Source organism: Scardinius erythrophthalmus (genome assembly GCF_964197995.2).
Source record: "Scardinius erythrophthalmus genome assembly, chromosome: 3".
Lineage (NCBI taxonomy): Eukaryota > Metazoa > Chordata > Actinopteri > Cypriniformes > Leuciscidae > Scardinius > Scardinius erythrophthalmus.
Genome location: NC_138223.1, coordinates 38,016,467 through 38,041,976, shown reverse-complemented (window position 1 = coordinate 38,041,976; position 25,510 = coordinate 38,016,467). Strand labels below are relative to the sequence as shown.

Here is a 25,510-nt window from a genome sequence, read left to right as displayed (position 1 = left end):
CGAAATTGTTCCACTGTTTCCTGCCGTTTGACATTTCTACGTTATCTGACCATTAAAATGATTCAGATATTTTATATTTTTAAACTGTTTACATTTATTTATTTATTTACTTGAATAAGCTCTGTTCATTGAAAAGTTATCAGTGACCATTTACCAGTTTAATATTATTAAATATAATTATTCATTTCTATTTCAGGCCCAGAAAACAGGAGGCAGATTTGGATTTATGGGGTAATAGCCTATACTCATTAAATTAAATTTACATAATGGCAAATTCACAAACTCAAGATGAATACTTTCATGGGCCTTCAAACTCAGGACCTGCTGACTCCTCAAGGCCTCTCCTGACCCGTCTGCTCTGAGAGAAGCCAGGAAACTAGGTAAATTAAGGATTAAATCCAATTAAAGGCATGGTCAATGAATGCAGGATTGGTCAGTACATTTGCAGTGTGTTAGCATTTACATTTTTTACTTTTTTTCATTTTTGTTTATGCATGTAAATTTAAAAGTAAAAGTGAGGAGTATTCAGCCAATTGAGTCAGAATATATTTTTGGCCATAGTATTTAGTACATGCACACACACACACACACACACACACACACACACACACCCTTCTGAATTCCCCTCTGTGGCCATTTTCTTGTTTGGTTTCACAGGGCAGTCGAGAGAGCCTGGATACAGTGAGGATCTGTGAGAAGAGGCAGAGGGATATGTAATCGAAGAGGGCAGCAACTCTTTATAAATAGGCTTGGGTCACTATCATTGTAAAGTGAGGAGGAATCTGATCCTAGATCAGTTTGCCCATGACTTTCATGAAGACGGGCACACCCAGGATGAACCCAGAGAGGTGCAGACAACCGTTTTGCTTGATGGTAAGAGAGAGACAGGGAGCATGAGGGATGGATATGAGGTTATAGATAGACAATCTGTGGGTGAGGGACAGCCTCACTTCTTTTAAATGTTCTTCTTTGACAGGTGTGAGACACTGAAAAAAGAGGGTGGTGCAAAACTTTTTGGATTAGATTATCACATTGAAAAGGTATGTCAAGATTGTACTTTAATAAGTATAGTTTGAACTTAAAGGGTGAATAAAGGACCTAAAAGCAGATAGGTCTAGACCAGTACAGAAATTAATCACAGTTTCATCGATCCAACTTCAAAGCGTGAATCCCTTTGGATAAATGACCTTAAGATGCATATTGCGCAACGTTTTTTTTATATATATATAGTTCGCATGACACTGCAAATATGACAGTGTGGACACAAAACAGTCAATGTTTTAAGCTTTTTGTAATTTCAGGGTCTTCCATTTTAACAAGCGGTAAAAAATATTTTGTTTCAGCACTGCTTTTTATTTAAAGCCACATCTGCATAAGTTTATTTAACTGTCCAGCCCATAAATCAATTTTGACTCGATTTGAGGACATATAATTAGCCTTCATATAATTACACTGATCCATATACTATGCCAGAAATTATTTAATTGATATTTTATGTTTGGCTCAAAATGTAAATGCTTCTCGATGCCACTGCCTCAAGGATGTTTCGTGCTCATAACGAATATAACAACATAATATAGCGTAAAAAATCACACGGATTTTACATTACACGAAGAGACGAGTTGTCTATAGGTGTGTTTACACTTTTTTCCCCCCTTTGTATTAATTTCAGTCACTGTTAAATCGCCGGAGACGAAAAAGTAGGATATAAACAAGCTTAATATCTTTCGATTGCTCGTATGTCACATCCAAATCTTTACGACACTTCAAAAATACCTGCCTTAAATACCCTCAAACGTAGCTAACAGTGTCTTCATGATTCAGCGTCAAATAATGCAATAGCACAGGGACAGACATAACATCATATTCATGGTATTCTCATTAATACAATTCCCTGCTAAACTAAAACTCATATTTATTTTAGCGGGCAAAACTCAATCACCTAAGTTCAATTATAACTAATAACCAAGTGAAAACTATTCATTTTTAAATTAGTTCCAAAAAGCCTTTCATTTTGTTAAAAAACATTCTCTTAAAATCATGTTATTGCTTGAATCCACTGAAAAGTCCGTTGTGAGTAACCGTTATTGTTGCAACATGGTGTTCGTGTAGTAGAGAAATGTTTCTGTTTTATAGAAATACAAAGAATTTTGACGTCACAGTGTCCTTCCGCAAAACGAATTCACTTTAGTTCGTTCAATAATGACAAGAAAAATTATCTTATGTGCCTGAAATTACTGTTGGTATTTTTCACACGCGGATTTCTCACATCTGTCCAATTCATTCACCGCTTTGATCTCTTCCAAAACAAATGCTGAATTCTCTACATCGATGTTTGTCATTTCTAAGATTTCATATTTTAGATTGAGGCGCATTTTTAAGATCCGATGTGTTTAGTTTACGGGCAAACACGTTTTCAACATTTTTATTTATTCCAAAACATAGGGTGGAAATGATCACATATTAGTTATGTTCAACTCATGTTAAACTTTAGAGATTACAGATTTCGTAAACAGCTGGAAGAACATACAATCTAAATTATCCTCTTAAAACATTGGATGATCGCAAATAATATTGCATTTTCAATTTTTTTTAACCTGTTGCACTAGAATGTAAACGACCAGCTATTACTGAATAGCACATAAACATTCTTCTGCATGGGATCCTCGATCCTGTTGTGAGGCAAATAAAAATACAGTCAGTTTTATGTCAGCTTCTTCGGTTCTCCTCAATAGGTTTTCCAGCGGTCGCATCAATTTGTTGTCTTTAGGTCTTTACCACCAAAAATATTGTTAAAAGTATAATCCGCATAAAGGAACACGTTTGGTCCATGGTTGTGCCCAGATGGATATTTGCGTCCATATCGAGACAGCTTTCTAAAAAGTTGGCCAATACATCCGTAATTTATCAGAAAACAATCTTTATTAAATGAAATACATTTAATTGTTGCACTCCAGTATGAAAACTTTCACACTTCATTTCAAAGTGCGTTTGTTATTGTTTTCGAAAGTAGGCTAATACAGCTAGCTTAGCCTACATGATCTCCATTAAAAGCTGTGAAATTAACTTGCGGCGTAAATTATACCTCATTATTGTAATATATGTATAGGCCTATACAAATAAATTGTTGTTAAACATGGACATTGTAATAGGTTATAAATACCCGACCTTTTCACGTTTCTAACTGTAGTTTTCTAACATGATAGACATCTTAAATGTTGATCTCTGGGTAAAAAAAAAAGTTGAGTCGCTGTTCAGTTGCAGATTTATGTTTATGAGCTTACTTCTTGAGTTGTAACATTTCTTAAGAAGACCCGATGGCGCATAAGTTTTGGGCCAAGGTCAACTCAGCTAAACTCAACAGGCCCTGGTACACTGTCACGGCTGATGGCCCCTCCTTAAATGTGTGTGTGTGTGTGTGTGTTTTAATCACTCTTAAAAAAATAACAATGGCGGACAAAATATAGGCTATTTGTAAAATACATTTGATCCATCAGCAAAATGCTTTGTTTAACTATCAACAACTCCTCACAATGAAACTGTCACGAGGACATTTGTCTTTGTGCAATAGCCTATGAGCCAACACTCATACACGGATTTCAAATAGCTAATCTGAATTAAGGCTTTGTTGGGTTTAATAACATACATGCATGCAACAAATTTGCTATCTAATTGAGTATCTACCGGACTCTTTATTGGTCGCGGAGCGAAGCAGAAAAGCGACAAGCAAACTCCGTGATGCAACTCTGTTGTAACTGGAGCAATGGTCCGGTTGATTCAGTTGGACACACATGCATCACTACATAAAGTAATTAAATTTACAGCAAACTATAGGCTACTGTATACATACATATTGAAGCTATCTTTGAAAAGCCTATCTTTGCGAATACACCATGACAAGATGAAGGCGTTCCACCAGAACTTTGTCACCTAGAACTGGATGGTCACCGTGCACTGACAGTAGGCTATGATTAGCCTAAATATACAAATAAAATAAAAAAAACTGCAAAGACATGGTAAAAAAAAGATTTACGTTACCAAAACATGAATACATATATTGTAAAAAGATGCACATATACACACATAACAAAGATATCCGTGTTCTCTGTCACTGCTACTCGAGCTTTGTCATCACAGCGCTTTGATGAAGACTTGCCTGGCACTTCGCGCTTCCGACTCCAGCGCGCGCATATCTTGCCCCGTATGAGTTGAGCTGTACAGTGAGTGGGGACACGTGATCTCATCTGATCCCGTCGATTTTGTTATAGGGTGGAGGGTCTGGGTTTTGTGTACATAAGGTCGTGTGCTGCTCGCTTCTTTCTCTCTCTCTCTCTCTCTCTCTCTTACTCCAAGTGCCACCGCTCCGCCTCCTCTTTTCGCAACATTGACGCAATGTATAAATGCTGGAACAAAAGGACAACTTCCTTGAAGCTTGGCGTAATTGCAATAATAGAGATAGAGAATGGCTTCAGTGACAGTGATGGGAGTCCGGCGTTCTACCGGAATATCTTTACCGCGGCTTCTTTGACTCGACGTACACGTTAAAATGGAATTGCACTTTCCAGGTTATTCCTCCAAGCCTGAAGTAAGTATCACAAACAAGCCTTTTCTTTTCCATACCCAATCTCCCCAGCTCCGCTCGCGCTGCCCTGCTTCATAAGAGGAAATACGACGGACCGAAGCTTTGTTGTTGAGTTGCCATTCACAGTGTGTTTTCTCTCGTGTTGGCTGTGCGATTTAAATGTTTGAGGACGAAAGTTGCCGTGTTGTTTACGATTCATTATCGGGCTTATCTAAAATTCATGTATGTAATAAGCGGAGGTATAGTAGCCTAAACAACCAAAGCGCGGGACGCATAGTTATTATTAGGTCTGAAAAGAAAGGCGCTAGTTTTTTGAATGAATGTTTATTTGTGTTTCGCGAAGGGTTTCAACAAAAGGCGTTGGATGCGCTCTCGTTGGGGGGTGAGGGAGGGGGGGTTGAAGTAACTCGCTAATGTCAATGACACTTTCCACGATTAATTTCGCGGAATCGCAATGGTCGAATAGCACATCAAAAGAGCGATTGGAGCGCGTATAGCCTATGCATACATCATCGAACACAAAAAGCTGTAGTGAAAGGCAAGCTGTGAAGTGCCGGGTTATTATATGCAACTACACTGAAGCTGCATTCCTCTTCCATTCCGCCGCTACAAAATCATACGAGGATGTGTTGTGTGTCTCAAAACCAATATATTCTCACATGTTGCTCATTCGTACAGCTGAGTATGAACAGGCGCGCTTTATTTCAGCGGCCAAACGATGCCTGTGCTATTGGTGTAATGCCGATCCGATACTTTGCGAACAAAGGACCGGGGGAGAATTTCGTGAGGTGGAGGACGACAGTAGAAGAACGGGTAGACTGTTTACAATAATAACAGGATAGCCGTGACGTCGAGTGATAGACAGCGCTCTCAGCCAGAGAAAAAACTTCTGAGGCATCAACAACATTCTAAATTTGGACAGGGGTTACATCATCGAAGTTAAAGCTGCTGGGGGGCGGGACTTCCGGTAGGGTTTGAGTTCGTACCGCTGAAGTGGCTGCTGTTTCTGTTGCGTCTTTGTATATCTGTCGATGTCTGCACAATCGCCTCGCTTTCACTGCCACAAGCAGAGTAATGGTTAAAATTTAGTCCAGTTGCTCTGCTGACGAGTGTACAAGAATGTTTCGAGATGCTTGTTAATGGCTTATAATAATATTGTCTTGTATGTATTGTGTGGACCAAACTCACCACATTCAAATGATCAATAGGCTACGTTACCGCAGCCTTTAAGCTAACTTACTTAGGAGAACTAACGAACTCATATAAACGAGTTCAGTAGGATTTTTTGTTTTGTTGCATTGATCTGTGCATGATCTCTGTCAAAATGTTTAGTATTTTTGCCGGTACTCTTCATAAAACCTCATAATGATAGATAGTGGCATGCATTAGACAGGGTTGATGAAATACCATGTAATGACTTGCTACAAAGTGAAGACAGTTCACTAACACAAAACTATAAGATCACTGAATGCAAATCAATCTTATGTCATACGACATTAAATAGACATGATAAACAACATGTTAAATTTACTGAAATTGTGTTGCCAGTGCACACAACTACATAGGCTATATAAAAAGCATACATTTTTATTTAATGACTGATACGAAATTTTCCAAATACAAAAGGCTATAATGCCAAAAACAAAAATTAAGATAAAGTGTGTATGTGCGGAATGAATAGTTTGCTCTGTTAACAGGTTGTGAGGAATATACCTGACCTATTTGGTGTGCATGTATAAAGCCTTTAATTACAGAGTTTATTTTTGTATTGTATTGCAAAGCCATGTGATCAGAGGCCATTCAATTTGGTAAGAAATCTTCCAGTTTGGGTCTCTAATAAATGAAGTTAAACCAAACAAACCAGCATGAGTCAGTGGCTGTGTCTTGTTAGGCCGGCCCACTTAACAGGGGTCGAAGGTTGCATGTTGTATTCTCAGACTTGACTTGTAGGCATCTATTGACTTTTGATGGATGTTGTTACTTAAGTGTGTAGTCTCTGGCCTCTGTAAAAGGGGGGCTGTCCCCTCACATGCTCCCACCCCCTCCCTCATACTAAAGAGATCACAGGGGTGCAGCTGCTTCAGACAGCTTTGGGGTGGGGTGGGGGTCTGAGACCCTTCAATGAGAGAACAAAACCCTTTCATAAACACACACACTCAAGTTCACCCCTTACAACTGCCCCTATTTTCACACCCCCTGCAAAAAAAAAGTTTGACAAGTGGAGGGTGCAGGAGTGCACTGGGTCCACAGCAGACGTACTTATACACTGCTAATTACCGAAATGTTAGGATCATGAATAAACCGAGAGGCAAGTTTTCTTGCCTTTCTGAATTTTACTGCATCAGCTTTATTTGGGATTAATTTCTTAACAGTCAGAGATTATCCAAATATTACACATGAATGATTAACCCACCAGGTCAATGATTTAATGTCGAGACTGTATAATCAGATATTGCATACAAAAAAAATAATAAAAAAAATACAATTTCTTCTTTTACACTTATTTCCTCTTCGACTTGTAACATTAATTGCCATCAAACTGAAAAATAAATCTATTCTAATTCTAATCTGTAATACATATGTTCCTGTTAAAGACAATACAAACAAATGCTCCTCACACCAAAAAGGTAACTTACAGAATGAGTTCATCAAATTAAAATTCTGCATCTTTTCATTAAAAGTAGAGTGTAATTTGTAGCCCTGTATTGTGTGTCTATATTTCAAGAGTTGTTAGGGGTGAAATGTGAAGGCAGAGGGTTTCAGAGTTTCAAACAATGAATAGAGTGTGTGTTAAACTTCAGTAGCAATCTCTTGTTGTCAAAATGTACTTGCATTATGAAAAAAATCACAATATGATACCAGACTGTAGCTGTATAAAATGTGCGGTGAGACAGGGCCTTAAACTTCCAAAAGCATTTGCTGTATTTGGCTGTAATCCATGCTGTATTAGCCCAATGTCTTTTAACATAGCTAATTAAACAGCCCTGTGATATTTATATACAATCTATTAAAAAAGTTGAGGTGCATGATAAACCTGATTTTTGAGACCTATTATTTAAAAAGTGGATTATTAATATATGTTCAAGCTATAAAACAAGACTTTGTGAAACTTTGAGGGGAAAATGATCAGTAGTACACATTTTTTGGCAGCAGGATGACATGGGGGTAATGTAGATTCAGTCAGCTTATATGAGACTTGAATGTTAGTTATAAATCACACAAGCTACAAGAAATGGGGTAACTTTTGTGTTGGTATCTCCAACTATGTGTGGATTTAAGTGGGCAGCATTACGATTTGGGCGTTCAAGTGTGTCACAAAGCAGTTGCTGAGGAAAAACCAGGTCATATCTCCCTCTCTTTCTGAGTAGAATGGATATTTTACAACACCACTGAGACTGAACTATCAGTTTGCATAGGGCGTATACAGAAGAACACCTTACATAAGTTTCTCTATAGGGAGCTGGCAGGGAAGTACTGGATGAAATAGCTTAAATGACATGCATTAGATAGCCAAGGGCTACTTTTTTATTTTTCGAGGCTTCTGATGTTCTTATCTGTCCAGATTTGGGTGCTTCCCTTCAGTTGGCAGAGGCACACGGGGTTTCTATCCTCTAAATGCATGCACGTCTTTTATCGTGCAGTTACAGAGAATAGCTATAAGATTGTTGTCGTTGATGGGGGATGAAAAAATGTTTCTTCCAGTAAAATCTCTCTATCTCCCACCTTCAAAACCGCTCTCCAAGCCCATGTTCCCGGCATGCACATGCGAGCTGGGGGCGGCTCTTACCGATTTGAATGAGGAGAGTCACTTTCGGCGCCATTTTCGAGTGAGCGGCGATAACATCAACACTGAGCGCGCGCATAGAGAGGCAGCGCGAGACGATTCGTCTTAAAATTAAGAATTGTTATCTGAATGTAGGAAAACAGCACGATCGGACCACGTTTAGAGAGCAAAATCGCCTGCGATCTGATGCCGACGATCACAGAAGTGACCAATACGAACCGATTGTGAAGGAGCCGAAGGAGAAAAAGGGGGGCTACATTTCAGCTGCGTATATGGAAAACCTGCGATTTTTTAAAAAATAATGCATAAAAATAACGCTGGATGCGGGGAAAAATATAGAAAAATTCTGGAAAATACCAGAGGGTCTTAGGATTGGGATTCAGCGCGGTGGTGATGAAGATTGTGTCATTTTGGTGTTTTTTCATGACGCTTTTTGAGCGGGAGTAACGGACGAGCTGCTGCTTGCGCAGATACAGTGTGTCCGAGTCTGATGATGATGCATCAGACACTCAACTCAGATTATAGAGAAGAGACATCAGCCATCTGATCCGGTAAGATGTTTGAAACGGGTTATTCATCGAGCTTGCCATAAAAAACTTTGATTATAATTTCGTGTTTTTTTTTGTTTTTTTTTAGAATTGTTGTGAAACTATCTCGATGCATGTTGTTTTAGGGGGGAATACTTTGCGCCATTTTATACGTCAAGACACGAAAAGCCCGTGTTGATAAAAAAAAAAAAGTTACTCTTGAGTTGTTTTTTTTTTATCGTGACCAGACGCTGTCATAATGTAACGCTCGATTGAGACGTCGCAGTGGAATTAATGTTACATCTAGACTTAATGGACAACTATGTGACTTTTATTAAAAGATTACATGACTTATGATGTAGAGTCTCGTGCTGACTTGCGTTACTACGTGGATATTATAAAACGTCAAGTGTCGTTGTGTTAATAGGGCATTTTGGTGTGTTGTGTGCATTTGGTTAAGGAGCTAGGAGAGCAAAGGACGCGATTTGTCTGCAAGAGAAATAGATTCTTGCTTTTCAGCTTTTTTTCCTCTCTTTTTTTCTGAAATGTGAATTGGAGTTCAGCAGTGTGGTTGCAAGCACGGCAATTTCACCTTATGTAAGTTGGTAGAATTACGCACGGCTTTAGCTTATAATTATTATTACCCACGTTTATTCTTTCCTGACCTACAACAGAAATCTGCATTGCTATGTTTATTGTCAGGTTTTAGTAGCACCACTTTTGTAAAAATATTTCTGTAATGAGTGGCAGGGTATTTGTTTCCATTTTTGAAACAATAAGTAACTTTTTGTGCAGTTTTTTACTGAACTGGATGGAAAAGGAAGCATTGAACTACTGTGGGGGTGGAATTGAAAATGCAGGCCTGTTGAGAAAAAGCCTATGTCAGTTGCAGAATTGCTGAGGTGTGTGTTCCTCTCCTCACATTCATTCTGTGTGTGTGTGTGTATTGGGTGTCTCTTGGAGGGTGTGCCGCACCTGGAGATTCAAATGAGCCAAAATTATCAGACTTTTTTCACGCATGGTTTATAATATTGGTAATTTTTGATACAGTCATGCCATATAGGCAAACAAGCCATTAAACTGTACTTCATACAAGAGATAATTGTTTTGAATATATATTTTTAAGTCAAACAGACCAAAAAAACTAAATAAAGCGTGCCATTATTTTTTCCAGCTCCTATAGACTTTGTCAAAAGTGTTATTATGAGTAAGACTTTTTGTTATGTCTGACTTAAATACAGTGTAAGTTGTCTACCCACTGTAACAATATTTTTGAGGCCAAGTTTGACTTTATTCAGAGTCAGAATTGATTTTTCTTCGGTTATTGACTGTTTTACATTGTGTCAGAGTGACAATATAGTTGACTTGAATAACTTTTGAGTGGATTTTTCTTCACTCGCTGCATTGTATTGCTGTTCATATGAATTATTGAAAGACATTCATATTTCTAATAGTTTTAAGGAGAAACATCGATCACTTTATATCATAAGCATAAACAATTATATATATATTGAGCTTGAGCAGTAGCGTTAACAGTAGTGTTTTTATTGCAACAAAAAAAAATCCATGGTTTAATGTAGGCCTAGTCATTGCATGTTGCAGTGCAATAGCTCGGTCACCAATGTTTTTTTGTTTTTTGTTTTTGCCAAAAAAAGAGGAATTACTTATATCTGTCAATATCTACTTAATTATATAACTATATGATTACTGTACAATACTTCATAATTATAGTATGTTTCTGTAGTGGATTTATTGTAAAATTGATAATAGTTCATTATTAAAGTTAACTACTTAGGCTACCTATTCTACACACACTGTACACACATTCACTTGAAACTTAAATTCAGTAAAACATGAACCCAAAATAAGACAGTTAAGTATTTTTTTTTTATAACAAGTGACAGTAAAATCTTTATGTTGTAATATGGCTTCCAGTGAACTAGATAAAGAATATGAGGAATGTATAAAACAGATATTGTCATAGCGGCATGTCTCAGTTACTGCTTGCCCAGCCACAACAACAACAACTATTCTTTCACGACTGAATACTGCGCCTGTATGAACCCTCCCAGTCTCTTTATTCACGCCCTGTACAAACAAATAAATGCAACCAATTATTTATAAATGCAAACAAACAAAACAATAACTTACATTTGAATACATTTTCCACAGATATTTGAATGTCACACTAGTAACCTTTTCGTGTGAGGATTGAAAATCCTTTGTGTGTGTTTATAATTTCATGTCAGTGTGCAATTGTGGTCATGAGGTGATCCCTCAGTGGTCTATTGTGAACGAGCAGAGGCTGGACATTACGACGCTGACCCACTTAGACCACTTTACATTGAGTTTGTCTTCAGTTTAGGACTAAAGGTTACATACAGGGCTTGCATTTCTTTGATATCAGCCAGCCTGTTATAGACTCAAGATGTTGGCTGTTAAACTACCTTGGATAATGACATTAAAATGACATTATAGGCACAGTTATAGGTGTTTGACATTATTAGAAAATAAAGTATACAATAATTAGAGGGGACTTTAAAAAAAACAACAATCTCTTTAGCACCTTTAAATCCAGTTTTTGATTAGAATTTTGTATTTTCTAGTAGAAAAAAATTCATCAAGGCCAAAGATTGTATTTGATATTATTAGTCAAGCCTGTAAGTCATTTTTATTAAGGGCAGGCTATGAATTATTAACAGTGTTATATTTTGTAAAACGCTTATCTGTCCCTTCAAGGTCCATTTGCAGCATTTTCACCCAGTTGCAACAAATTTGTCACAAAGTAGAAATTCTCCAACTTTTTGCTGTGATAAACTTTGATCTTAGTGGGCGTTAGCTTGTTCCCTCTTGTGTCTCTGTGACCGTGACATATTAGTCACAACCATGATAGTTGATTATGACTTGTACTAGTTCATTATGATGTTTCTTTCTCACAATTAAAACAGGATTTTAGACTCATAACCTCTTGGCCCAAGTCCAAATGGAAATCCTTGTGTATTTGGTGGTAGCAGTGTGTCACATATTGGTCCTTTTTTGCCTTATATTAATGGTTATGTAATATTGCATTTGACTCAGACCCATCCCACACCATATTGAAAACTAGTAGGTGCAGGGCATGTGAGTTGTCTTCATGCTTTTTCTCTAATTTTTATTTGTTTCTTTTAATTTGTAGGCCTTGAAAATAGAACAGCTTTGTCCAATGGCCTCAACTAAAATGGAGGTAAATATTTCCCCCAGTTAGCCATATTACAGTAGGTTATGCCCATAGCATTTAGTATACTGTATGATATTTTTTTGTGCTATTTGAGGCATCATCACCGGTTATATTACTCATGTTGATTATAATAGTTTTCACATTGTGTAGTCCTTTGGTTTTTAAGTGATGTATTTATTTCAAAGCAAGATCATGTTTTAATTTTTTTAGTAGCAGCAGTATTACCGTCAATAATATAACCTATTTTTCTGTTTTTTTTTTTTTTTTATATTATCGATGTCCCTTTGCTCACATTGTATAGTGACTCTTTGAAGCACTGTAAATGCAATAGCAGAACTGGTCCCAAAATGAGTTTGAGGTTTCAGTTCACCCCCCCCCCACACACACACACACACACACTCACACTCTTTGTGTTGTTAGCTCATTTCAATGTGCCCACAAAGTTATCGAAGGGCCTCTAAGATTCAAAGAAGTTGGTTGATGTTGTTACTTTCAAGTAGTAGCTTGAAGGGAAAACAAGACGAGTCACTTGGCTGTTTTATTATCAAGAAACCTGAATGTTGGGGCGTTTGCTTTTGATTTCATATAGCTTCACTTGCTGGTAAACCGATGGGTATGAAAAAAGATTTTCGGGCCTAACTCAGGCCTCAGTTTGTGTGTTTGTTTGCTCAGCGAGATCAGAGGCAGAGGACTCTCGATTCTTGGTGGGTGTGTATCTGTGTGTGTCCTTTTGTAAACGATCATTTAGATGCGAAACACAGAAATGAAAATCTTGATCTGAGTGTCAATTACAAAGCTATCTGCTAAGAGGAACACAGCGCCAGCCGAGCTTTCTGATGCCAAACAGCCAGAGCTCTTCATTGTAAGCTCTTCTTAGTAATACATGTGCTGCCAGGCCTGCTCCTATCTGACGTTACCAGGGCAAATGCACTTGTTATGGGGACTGGCACTGTATAGCACCATTTAAAGTGCTTGATGCATTTTTACTAAATTCATATGCTATATGAGATGACTTGCATACTGCTTTTGTGCTGTAATGTTTCATGTACAAATGCACTATAATAATCTAAAGCTGTACTGCACGTCTAAGCACACTCTGTAAAGAAGAAAATTAAAAATTTGTTTTAAAAAATGCAATTAAGAGTCAAACATTCAGCGCCTTTAAGACTGACCAAATAATAAAATAGTAACATCTTATGAATTGTATACTTAAGTATAAATTGTATAAATTGTGCAATAAAGAATAAGTAGTTTAGTTAATATTGTATATTGGTTGTATATTCAAGCGTCCTGTTCTTTATTTTGAAATATAGTGACAAGTACAATTATTTACACTATTTTGAATTAATTTTCTTGAAATATTGTATTTTGTAGTATAATGAGCATAGATGATTTCAGGAGTACACTCAGTGCACAAAGATGAAAACTAAATGTCAGATTGTTTTCTTCTATCCCATTGTGCGGATCTTGTGTGTAGAAGTGTGCTTTCACACACACTTATGTGCTGCTTTGCCCCCTTTGCCTGTTACTCTTGTAAAAGCAAATTAAATTATGGGAGCAGCTTCCCCTTTCTGTGGTAGGAAGTGAATGTTTCTCTGCTAACTTCTGGCATACGAAGTTACAGGGAACAACGCATCTAGCTGCAGCCTCGTAAAAATACACTAATCAGACTAACCCCTTCACCAGGGTATGTCGTTTTGGTTATCAAATAAAGTATTTCGTTTATTGGTTGAGTCTGCTTTATTTTGTTTAATCTAGGTACACATGTACATTGTAATGTAACGGTCAGTATAAATTACTTGAATGAATAAATGAACTTTATTCGGATTGGCTTCTAGGTTTTATTATCATACATACTCAGTCACTGTGAGTCAGTTAATATTGAGACATGAAAACCATCATTAAGCTTTATGCTATTGGTATAGTTCTCATTACTAAGTTACTGTTTTAAAAAATAATGAATTTATAATTATTTGTTAGTGTAAAATATTTTTTAGTTGTTGATGCTTCTCAGTAATTAGGCCGAAATGATGACTCTTTTTTTGTTTGTTACATTGCTGGAACATCTGTGTGCTTTCAAGATGTCCTGTAAAAGTTAGTTTTTCAAAAAGTGTGCCAGTATTAGAAAAAAGTTTTACATTGATATTTTTTGTGTGCATTATTAAAACTTACTTTGTGACTTTTGTCTTTTAGTTTAGATATCCTTTGTATTTTTAATGGAGACGCGTGTTGTTTACACACACACACTATATATATGTGTGTGTGTATATATATATATATATATATATACATACACATATATATAATTAAACCACAGATTTTGTGCTTCATAGCCTTGGTGGTGTTCTGATGTTATTTGTTGGGGATGGTAGAAATTACACACACACACACACACACACACACACACACACACACACACACACACACACACACACACACACACACACACACACAGAGAGTCACAAACCATGACACGTAAGAATTTATCTTCAAACTAGATTATGCTGCATTCATTTAAATATTTTGTATAATATATAAGCACATAATCACACCAGTCCAGTAAAATAATACACTGCATGCTATACAGATGGTACACTTTTGTATTTTTTACCTGTAATTGTATTTTAAGAAACATAAGAGCCAGAATTTGTGCTACATAAATATCCCTTTATTTTTGTTTTCTCCAGGAAAGGAATGTAGAGCACACGGCATGACAGTGAGCTGTGACAAAGTCAAGTAACTGTAAGTACACCAACTGACTGAAGTTTTAACTATATTATTGGGTGTAAAAATACAGTGTAACACCGTGTCCTAACTACACGCGACATGATGTTAAAAGGTATCTTTTCCATGTTAATCAGAGTTTTTGTCCTAACCAGCCGCGACGTCGCGCTGGAACAACAAACACAAAGTGTGGCAATGATAATCTCAAGTACTGTTTATGTGCTTTATTTAATGTTAAAAGTGTGTAATGTGACTTTGAATATCATTTAGTGCTCCCAGCTTTGTAGCTGTAAAAACAACAATGGATAAATTCACCAATGGATATTTGGAAATTAAACAAATGGAAACAAGAACGTTCAAACTGTGAACAAACAAGTGTATTATTTGGCAAAGATTGTTTTAGTAACTCAGTTGCCTATGTATTTGAATAATGTTTAAATGGTGTAATATTTGTGAATTTGATTATGTAGCTACTTATCCATTTTCTTGCGATTGCTGTCAAGATTACTCTCTGGTGCTGTGCACTTGCTGCGAGACTCCGCCCACACGCTGTTCTGATTGGCTGTGGGTTTTGATTGATTTTGACGCATCTCGCAGGTGCGTCGCGTCTAGTGTGGACAGACAATTTATTGTCGCTGGAATCTTATCGCGTCTGGTTAGGACACAGTGTAAGAAACAGGCGGATTTCTGATATGCATAAAAGAAAATATATAGAAAAACTCATTTTTCTATATCCTCATGGATTGTCTAACAAAGAAAAAGCAACAATAAAGCGAAAGGCATACAGACGGAACAAACAACACAAGTAAATATTATAATTACAGGCTTTGTCAGGGAATGCTTTTATTCCCCCCCACCCTGAAAAGTCCATGGGGCTCTTTTCATAACCTGTAATTTTAGCCTTATAGACAGCAGATGCTCCATTGTCCTCTTGCTTGTTACACCAAAAGTTTTTGTCAGTATTGGCTCACCTGGTACAAAAGCACATGAGCGTATACTGAATGGAACAGAAACCTGGGAGGGAGGGAGGGAGGGAGGGGGGGGGGGGGGGGTTTACAAAAACAGCCAACATCAGAAACAGAACATGATAAATATTGTAAGTTAGTCATGCCTGAAATTATTGTTATTATTAGTCCAGTTATTTTGCACACAAGACATGTAAATTATTTCTTACACTCATCTCATCGCATAAGAGTCATGTCAAATATAGTTTGACAAAACAACACAATGAAACCTTGTTTAGCTTACTCATATGGTTCTTAAAATGCTTGTCTTGACTGATTTGAATTACATCTATGAATATGCTTGCAAATCTTATTTTGAATATGAAAATAATTGTAGAAAAAAATCCAACTCGATTAGACAGCTTCAGTAAATTGCTTTCTTGTATTAATACACTCAGTTTATATGTTTTAACAGTCATTAAAGGTTTGGATACAGTGAACTTTTTTAATCACTTACCTGGCAATTGTTATTTCATCAGTGAGAGGCAGGCAGGTTGTGTAAGAATGGTGTGAATATCATGTTTTTCTCAGAACAGGTACCGTATTATCACATCTGATCAAAATTATGCAAATAGATTTTGTGCTGGGTACTTCTCCAGAAATATCCACTCATCACCATAGAATAGAAACGTGCTGTTAAAAAAAAGAAGAAAGTTAAAAAAATATATACTTATATTGAGCAGGAATGTTACATTTGTGAAAATAAAAAGTTTTTAAAAACAGATGCTCATTTAATTTGTGCATTTGTCAAACTCGAAGCTTTTCATGATCTAACACTTTTAAACCTGGAAAACAATGCATTCGACCTTGAAATTAGACAGCTGCATATTTTTAGGTTGCCATTTAAAACAAAAGCAAAATATATATCTTTACTTGACCCCTAAAACGTTTTAAAATAGATTACACTCGTACACTTTTTCCATACATGACTATCTCAACGACCACCTATGTCCTGCTGCATGTGCATTGCAAAAACCCAAACGTGAGAAACAACAGCCCACATAAAAGCCCGAAGAAGTCTCAGGGTTTAATCATCTTGTCATTTTATTCCTATCTTTGATTTTAGATTATACTGTTCTGAGCAAGCATGAAGCCTTTTTTTGTGTGTCAATATCATTTTGGGATCATTGAATGACAAAATGTAGCCATATTGACACTTATGACTCGTATTTTGTTGGTCCTGTGTTTTCAGATTGCGAAACGAGGGCCGTGTATGTGCGGCTGTGTGGGCGCGCCTCGCGTGAGTGCGTGAGCGCGCGCTCTGTGCGGGGCCTGTCGGTACTGTAGCAGCACAGAATGGTTTGTGAGTTATAACGGGGGTGCAGGCCGTACTGTGCTGCGGCAAGAACAACAGGACAGACGCACACAAACGGGTGAAAAGGACAGAAGGAAGGTGAAGAAGGCAAGAACAACAGCAGCAGCAGCAACACCACGTGTGTGCCAGTGAGTCTCCTGAACTTGGCCGTGTGACTGACTGGCTGCCTGGCTGTAGCAGCACGTAAATATTGGAGTCAAAGCACTAGCGAATCCTCCAGTATTGACCGTGCTGCTGGAGTTAGGCGGGCCGTTTACCGTCTGTGCTTCGGGATCCCCCCCATCTCCTCAGGAAAGCACGAGAAGACTAACGCCTGACTAATAACATGCTGTCCAAATGTATAATAATGCTGTATACTTGTTAATGTAAATTTTTTTTAACTGGTCAGATGCTTCTGTAAAAGTGATTTGAGCTCGTTGATAATTTATGTACATGGGAAAATACAATTAAAAGCATTAAAATCACAACAATTGCATCAAGTCAGATTAATTGCACAGAGCCGCGCTGCGCGCAAATTGTGCAGTTGTTCAAAACGGTATAAATCTACAGCATTTCTCAACACATTTTAACAAACAATACATAGACTGTGTTAATAAGTTACCGATGACTGTTTCGGACGAGGCACATTGCTGAAGACAGTTATAAAATGTGTGGTATACAGTGTTAACATCATCTCGTCAGTAAATGTACCTTCCATCTTTCCCACATTTTGAGTAACGCAGCATCGCCATCTTCTGGGAACTTTAAACGGCGTGAGGCTTTCAGATCGCCCCTGTTTCTGTTGAGTTAGGAGATTTAGAGAAGGGGTACTGACAGAATCACCAGTTCCTAGACCGTCCTTCTTTGGCACTTTTAGCTGGTTTTTATTCCCGTGTTTCTTTCCCTCTGTAAGGGTCGTTATAATAAGGTATATGTTTACACTCCCTCTCCGTTAAAACGCTTGGTTTTCTCCTCAGGCGACATCCTTCAAATCGTGTCCACCATCAGGCCAAGATTAAGAAAAGGTTCTGTTCATCCGGACCAATTGCATAAAAATCGGTCAAATAAGCAAATGATAGATGACAATGCGTTGTAAGAAATGCTTATGCATCTAAAACTTTTGAGTCGAAACTCAAAGTTGACCTATAGTTGCCTTGAGGTAGACGACAGGACAAAACCGCAGAGACGCTCCTGTTTCCCTTAATAAAATGTAGCCCTACATTCAATTAACTTTATTTAGAAGTGAGTTAGGAACACTGTTAACTCTAATGTCTGGCCACATTAACACTCGCTTGTTACCCGAACCAGGCAGGGCTCCGCTATTTGAGTTGTTCAGTTGATACATTTCTTAAAAGAAACCCAGATTATGTTGAACGACGAAGCGCAGGGTCCTTACATTTTTGACGATGAGTTTTTCCTGCTTAATAATAATAATAAAAACGAACATGACAATAAATGTGTTAAACCCAGCATCAAAGTAACACACAAAAAGGAAATTTCTCTAGCTATGAGCAACTGGCCATCAACTAATTTAAAATCGTCAGTGGCGTCCTAGGCTATAGCACTGAATATTTGGTTAAGACTTTAGTGAATAGAAAGTTTAAACAGACCTTATACTAGTATTTATCTACTTGTAGGCTACTATCATTGTATCATTACAAAAACTGCTCTAAAACAGCTGCTCTGATTGTCCTTAATGTTTTTGTGTATTAAAGTCGCACAATAAATACTAATTTAGTTCGTAAAAATGAATGGTATTTGCCTGAATAAGGTTCCAGTTAACTTACTTGTGTGAAGCCGCAGCCTAAACATCACTGATAAACAAATTAAAACAAATCTATAAAACCATTTCATTCTCATTGTGATTGGTCACCGAATATAACCGAATTGTTTAATACCGAGAAACTTTGGTTTGGTGTCACTGGTGTTAAATATGATTGATGCCTTCAACATCATCTGAAATGGATTCGTAAATCGAGAGTTGAAACGAGATGCCGTTATTTGACACATTACGTGTACGTCCATTTATATTGTACATCGGGTTACATAAAAGCAGGTACGAGTAAAATCAATGAAATCGTCGAATGTAATACATCACAGACATTATAATGTGAACCGATAAAAAGGAGACGAAAAAAAAAATAGGGCAGAAACCACGTCACTTTCTTCTGCTTTTACGTCACTCCCTTCTCATGTCACTGAGGTCATTTCTTCCCTAGGCTGAACTAGCGCTTGAACACTGTACTTTACAATACGCACTGAACAATTTCTGAAGCGGAAATTTATAGTGCACCAAAAAGGGCTGCACAACTTTTTTTTTTTTTTTCCTGAATAAGCTATTCTTGGCAGGTAAGGAAAGATCCTCCCCGGTAATTTCCACAGAAACCTCATTTGGAGAGTCACAGCTGAGCAACGCGCAGGTTTATGGTGAAATCTGATTGGGCAGTTCTGAAAATAACGGGTTTGTTGTCATTCAAAAAGCAAAGGCATGCAGATATAGGTGCGCTCATGTTCAGCATCTCGTTGCTGTTTCTAACTAGTTTATGCCATATTGTTTATGCAAAAGCATACAGACCTCATAATATTACCTCATATATGTCATCACCTGCACCTCATATTCACAACATGTCGATTTCGGTAAAGTTATTAGAAGTCTACCTACTAAAAAAGTTATAAATTCAAATGTTCTCTCGTATAACACGATGGTATTTATTAATTATAAAAATAGCGTAAGCTAAATCAGAAATTATTATTTTTTTTTAAAGAAAGGTCGACAGGGAGACCATGATAAAAAAAAAATATGTGACTACTTTACCTTTTTTGGTCCATTTACCTCGACATCTGCTTACTAGTCACCCCAAAGGACAAGACCGTGATGTTAGTCACAATAATTAGTTTCTACATTAATGCAATAATCCCATGAAAAGTAGGATTGTTGGGTAAAACAGTTCCACCGCATAACTGCGAACACATCACGCGCTCTTTTATTGGATAGAAACCGCGCGCGCCAGTTACCAGGGTACTCTGCAAACGCAATCATGGCGCTTGTTGCTGTGCAGATTTCAACACTAGCGAACTTAAAAAAACAACAAGCAAAAGTTAATATATACGTTAAGTATTACACAAGTAACAAGCATTTTTTTTAATTCAAAAATTATAATTAAACCTGTCTTTGATGTGAGAGCAAATAATATATGAACACAAGTAAATATATATTTTCGTTTTTGAAAGAAGTTGGTCAGATACAGATACCCCCTTACTTTCGAGCGGTAAGGTTGTTGCTATGCAAAACTTCACAGCTGTAACTGAGTGGCAGAGAGCAGGTTAAAAGCTTTTAAGGTCACATCGATCCCGATCCTTCATATTTGCGCGCTCTGTCTCGCACACACATATCCACACTTGCACACATAATGCAATAAGTAGAAACAGCAGTCTTTTGTATCAAACTTTATTCCTATTACCTGGTCTGGTAGTTGACAAATTACAGCAAACATGTTGTCTCCCAAAGAAAACAATGTCAAAATAACTTCGTTTGGTAACAATTTCCCATAAAGGTATACTTTCACCGCTGTCATCTTTTACTCACTCTCATTCCCAACTCGTATGACTTTCTTTCACTCAAAAGTAAATCACAGTTTTGGCTCTTTTTCATAGTAGCCTATGACAATTATGCCATAAAAGTGCATCGTGCCTGAGGCGAGTCAGCCCATAACATTCTGCCTAACAACTCGATTTGTGTTCCACGTGGAAGAAAGAAGAGTCATACGGGTGAGAAGTAAACGATAACAGGATTTTTGGCCGAGTTTTATCTCCTCAAAAAGTTGGCCCGTCGGTTGGTCACTAGAGGTCGCCGTTGAACTATCATGGAAATTATTATTATTATTTTTTTAAGTGTGAGAAAAAAAAAAAAACCTTCCACGGACCGGTAGACACACGTCATATCCTGTTAGCTTAGCACCTAGGGAGAATAAAAATGACCTCCTTCGATTTATAGCATGAATAACCCCCATAAAAGAGTTAAATAGAGCTTAACCACATTATTTAACTAAGGGTATTGTTGCGAGAGAAATACCATTATGGCGGCTTTATTTTCGTGCTGTTTTGCCTGTTGCGGAGACAATAACAATGGCCACGTAACACTGAAGGAAATGCCCACGGTTCAGCTGGACACTCATCACATGGGTGAGTGATGCGATATGACTTTATATCGACGGAAAAGAGTTCAAGTATCACAGTACGATGCACAAGGTTGTCCTTCAGAAAAGCGCCTGTCTCCATACATTAAACTAAAGTGTTGCGATCGTGTCAGTGCTGTCAGACTCGATAGATAACAGTATGATCTTTGAGTTTGGCATCTGTAATGTCAATATGCGTGGAGATAAGGAGAAAAAAAATGCTATTTTTCACTACCATGAAAAATAATAAATCACCAGCAGTAGTAAGTTAGTATGAAACAAAATCTATAGCGTGAAAAAGGATGAAGAAGAGCACGCGCATTAACGGTAGTAATAATTTTGGTCTGTTATGCAATTACTTGCCTCGGTAAATAATTATTTTCATGATATTTCAGGCACTGACGTTGTCATTGTAAAGAGTGGAAGACGTATATGTGGAACTGGTGGGTGCATTGCAAACGCCCCTCTCCATCAAAACAAAAGCTACTTTGAATTCAAGATTCAGTCCACAGGTAAGATGTGTGCTGTATGTTAGACTAATCAATAGTTAATTTTAGTCATTAGGTGTGACTGCAGTGAACTTTGCCCCTTGCAGGTGTGTGGGGATTAGGAGTGGCAACTAAGAAAGCAAATCTAAACCAGATCCCAATGGGTAGAGACCCACACAGCCTTGTGCTCAGGCAAGATGGCACAGTGTACCACAACAACGAAGAAAAGAACCGATTACCTGCTAACAGCTTACCGCAGGAAGGAGATATTGTGGTGATTATCAGTCATGTTAATGTCAAATTAATATGGGATTTGTTATTGGTAAATAAATCTATTTGTGTGTACTGAATTTAGGATTTGCTGCCTATAATAATAATAAGGGTTCTTAAAGGGTTTGTTCACTCAAAAATGGAAATTATCCCATAATTTACTCACCCTTAAGCCATCCTAGGTGTAAATGACTTTCTTCTTTCAGCCAAACACAGTCAGAGTTATATTAAAAACAAGTAATAAAAACTCAGTGAGTGTTTTAGCGCAATTTTCTCACGTCATGGGATCACAACACTAAGAGATAGTAAATCTTTTCCTGGATTTTTTTTGTGCGTTCCCGAGATTAGACCTTCCTTAACATAATGCCGAAAACCCGAAGTCTCTAGGTGGTCTGGTTGAGGAGTAGATAGAAGTGCAAGATTGGTGCGCACAGACAGAACAGAAATCATGAGTTAACAATCGCAATTTTGTCTGGTGGAAAATTGCGCTAAAAATATCCTGGCTCTTCCAAGCTTTATCATGCGAGTGAATGGTGCCATAGATTTTGATGCTCAATAAAGTGCATCCATCCATCTTAAAAGTAATCCATACTGCTCCAATGGTTAATAAAGGCATTCTGAAGCGAAGTGATGCGGTTTTGTAAGAAAAATATACATTTTTATAACTTTATAAACTAAAATCTCTGGCTCCAGTTCCGGCAGAAGAGTGACCTCTGACCCGACGTAGGAATAGCGTAAGCTTAGGTGAGAGAGTACACGCCTCTCGTGGTTCAAACAAATAGTTTTTAAAGACAGTTCTCTTAAAAAAATATAGTTTTAGACTTCTGATTAGTCACCGATGTTTTGTTTCGCTCTATCCACTGCGCTTCCATTTTCGTCAATTGATACGTTACGCGTCGGGTCACAGAGGTCACTAGACTTGCGTACGGCCGTTACCGAACAGCAACATTCATAAATGCTGTGTTTATTTGTGAAAATTATCATGATAAACAAAATGTGTAAGAATCATAAACATTAGTTGGTGTCAGAGCATATTTTCAGCAGTTATCCAAAAGCCAATAGAAAAATCCTATTGGGGAACCAGGGTGATGCCAACTTCCTGCTTGAAAGCAAAGGCATGTAAATGACGCACAATTCCTGTGCTGATTGTTCATTTTGTGTGTAATAACTTTATGTATCTGTTTTGTGTGTGTGAATGTAGGGTGTTTCGTATGACCATGTGGAGCTGAATTTGTACCTAAACGGAAAGAATATGAACTGTCCGGCATCAGGCATCAGAGGAACCGTTTATCCTGTAGTTTATGGTGAGTATTATATAAAATTGATTAATAACTATTACTAAACGCTAACATTTTTGTTTGGTTGTCAGTGTAGTTTTGAGAGAAGACTTGTTCTGTTACTCAAGTAACACAATTACATGTTTGCCTTGATTTTTATTCTGTTACCCTGCAGTTTGTGATGAATTGCACAGAAATGTCAGTCATGAATTGCTTTAAATGAAGTTCTTTGATGAATCTCTTTTCTACTCTGCTTTAAATATGTATTTTAAACTTTAAAGACAACCTTGCAACATTGTCTGAATTGGTAAAGTTCTGCAAAATCTATAGTTGCAGCTTTTTTTGAAAGTAAATTGTAGGAAAAAATGATTTTGTGTATATACAATGAAACGGTTGAGTTTGTTTAAACGAAGAGTTCAAATAGACAACATTGTTTGTTCACCAATTGTCAGCCTTTTGGTCATTTTTTGGTAATGCAATATTGTTAAGTATATGTTTTTGTTTAATAACACATCTAAACATGTATGTCTTTGTCTTGTCCCTCACAGTGGATGATAGTGCAATATTGGATTGTCAGTTTAGTGACTTCTACCATACTCCTCCACAAGGCTACCAGAAGATTCTTTTTGAACAACAGATCTTCTAAAGTTCATGACATATTGTATATTACACTAAAGATATGTACTCCACAGCCGGGATCTGAAGTGCTATGGTTATGAATGATTTCTAAATATTGTGTGGCTCAATTGAACTAATGTCATCTGTGATTTTGACTTGTGTAAATCTGGCCACTTCTAAGTCATCCCATGTTTTTAAGATGAACTCAGTGAGCGATATCATCTGCACACTTATCTGTGCACACATATTTAATTTGCACGTCGTCAAACACTGTACGTTTACCGATGTATTAACAGTGCACAAATTACAGATGACAATCAAAGCTTTATACTTTCTACATTTCAAGAGAACAAAGTGATGCTGACTCTTATACTGACTCAAAATACGGTTAAAAGCTCTTTTCATTGTTTTTATTTGATTTCATATTGTTTTTGTCTGTCTGATGTTTGATATGCAGCCCACATAACATATACATAACGATTTTGGTTCATTCAAGCTGTACAAAAATATACATTTAGAATTCAAGAATTCAGATTTTTACCAAGAGTCAAATGATATCTGATTGTCTGTGTTACTTAATTGTGGTTTGTTCTAATTAATTACAAAATTGTCTCAAACCAATGAATATTGAATGTGAGGGTTTTTTTGTATGTTCTAATCTGACAGGTCTTGTTTGTGTCTTGTCATTTAGTAATAAATGTTTTGCTTTTGTCACCTGACTGCATATAGACGTTATCTGTTGTATATACCTTAATTTGAGACACAAATGTTCCTGTTTATTATCAAAATGCAAATTTCTACTGAACTACCGTCATCTCACTGGCTTGTCTAGTGACGCATCTTTACGTACGTTTTTGGCGCGTTACTGCTCATGGCAGCGGAGTGAACTTGCGCAATCTACGCACGCTGACGCAAATCCACTGTAGCCAGCCTACGGGTCCAATGAAACACATCGCCTTAACTCCAATACTGTTTCACTATCGAATCAAAGCACACTTTACCCTGAACACCTTAATGAAGTGGGGTAAAACACTAGTCTGTATTCATTTTTCTAAAAAAACTTTACCAGACAGGACCCTGTGTCCCAACTTCCCCGCATCACTCTGGTTCTACGTAAATACACCGTCATCTACTCCCCCGTAGTGATGGGAGGTCCGACTCATTTTCGCGATTCGGTTCTTTCCCATTATGGAGTTAAAAATAAAAATAATATTTTTTTTACAATATAAAACAAAATATTTTATATATATATATATATATATATATATATATATATAATTTAATTTATATATATATATATATATATATATATATATATATATATATATAATTAAAAAATGTAATAATTAAAAAAATTATATATATATATATATATATATATATATATATATAGTGTGTATGTATGTATATATGTGTGTATTTGTTTATTTATTTATTTAAAATATATATATATATATATAATATTAGATTTTTTTTATATATATAACAATTATTTGAACTCATCATGGTCACTAACATCCCGCTATGGTATCTGCTCTAAAATGTTAAAA

The 25,510-nt window shown here is 37.0% G+C and overlaps 1 protein-coding gene and 1 long non-coding RNA gene across 2 annotated transcripts; one reads left to right on the top strand and one right to left on the bottom strand.

Moving 5' to 3' along the window:
- Nucleotides 1-14,595: 14,595 nt before the first annotated feature.
- On the bottom strand, nucleotides 14,596-20,141 carry LOC308688724. Its single transcript, XR_014029932.1, has 3 exons — nucleotides 19,948-20,141; nucleotides 16,296-16,471; nucleotides 14,596-15,848 (listed from the first exon to the last, which is right to left on the bottom strand). It is a non-coding gene; the product is annotated as an uncharacterized lncRNA (long non-coding RNA).
- Nucleotides 20,142-21,041: 900 nt separating this feature from the next.
- spryd7a (SPRY domain containing 7a) lies at nucleotides 21,042-24,672 on the top strand. Its single transcript, XM_081362026.1, has 5 exons — nucleotides 21,042-21,314; nucleotides 21,703-21,819; nucleotides 21,903-22,069; nucleotides 23,267-23,369; nucleotides 23,891-24,672. The coding sequence occupies exons 1-5, from the start codon at nucleotides 21,209-21,211 to the stop codon at nucleotides 23,986-23,988; spliced, it is 591 nt and encodes a 196-aa protein (XP_081218152.1). The 5' UTR covers nucleotides 21,042-21,208; the 3' UTR covers nucleotides 23,989-24,672.
- The last annotated feature ends 838 nt before the right edge of the window (nucleotides 24,673-25,510 follow it).

Excerpts from the sequence above, each read along its gene's own strand:
- spryd7a (XM_081362026.1), top strand. The coding sequence starts at position 21,209 with ATGGCGGCTTTATTTTCGTGCTGTTTTGCCTGTTGCGGAGACAATAAC. Across the intron at positions 21,820-21,902 it reads ATTCAAGATTCAGTCCACAG|GTGTGTGGGGATTAGGAGTG; the intron begins GTAAGATGTGTG and ends TGCCCCTTGCAG. Across the intron at positions 23,370-23,890 it reads CGTTTATCCTGTAGTTTATG|TGGATGATAGTGCAATATTG; the intron begins GTGAGTATTATA and ends TGTCCCTCACAG.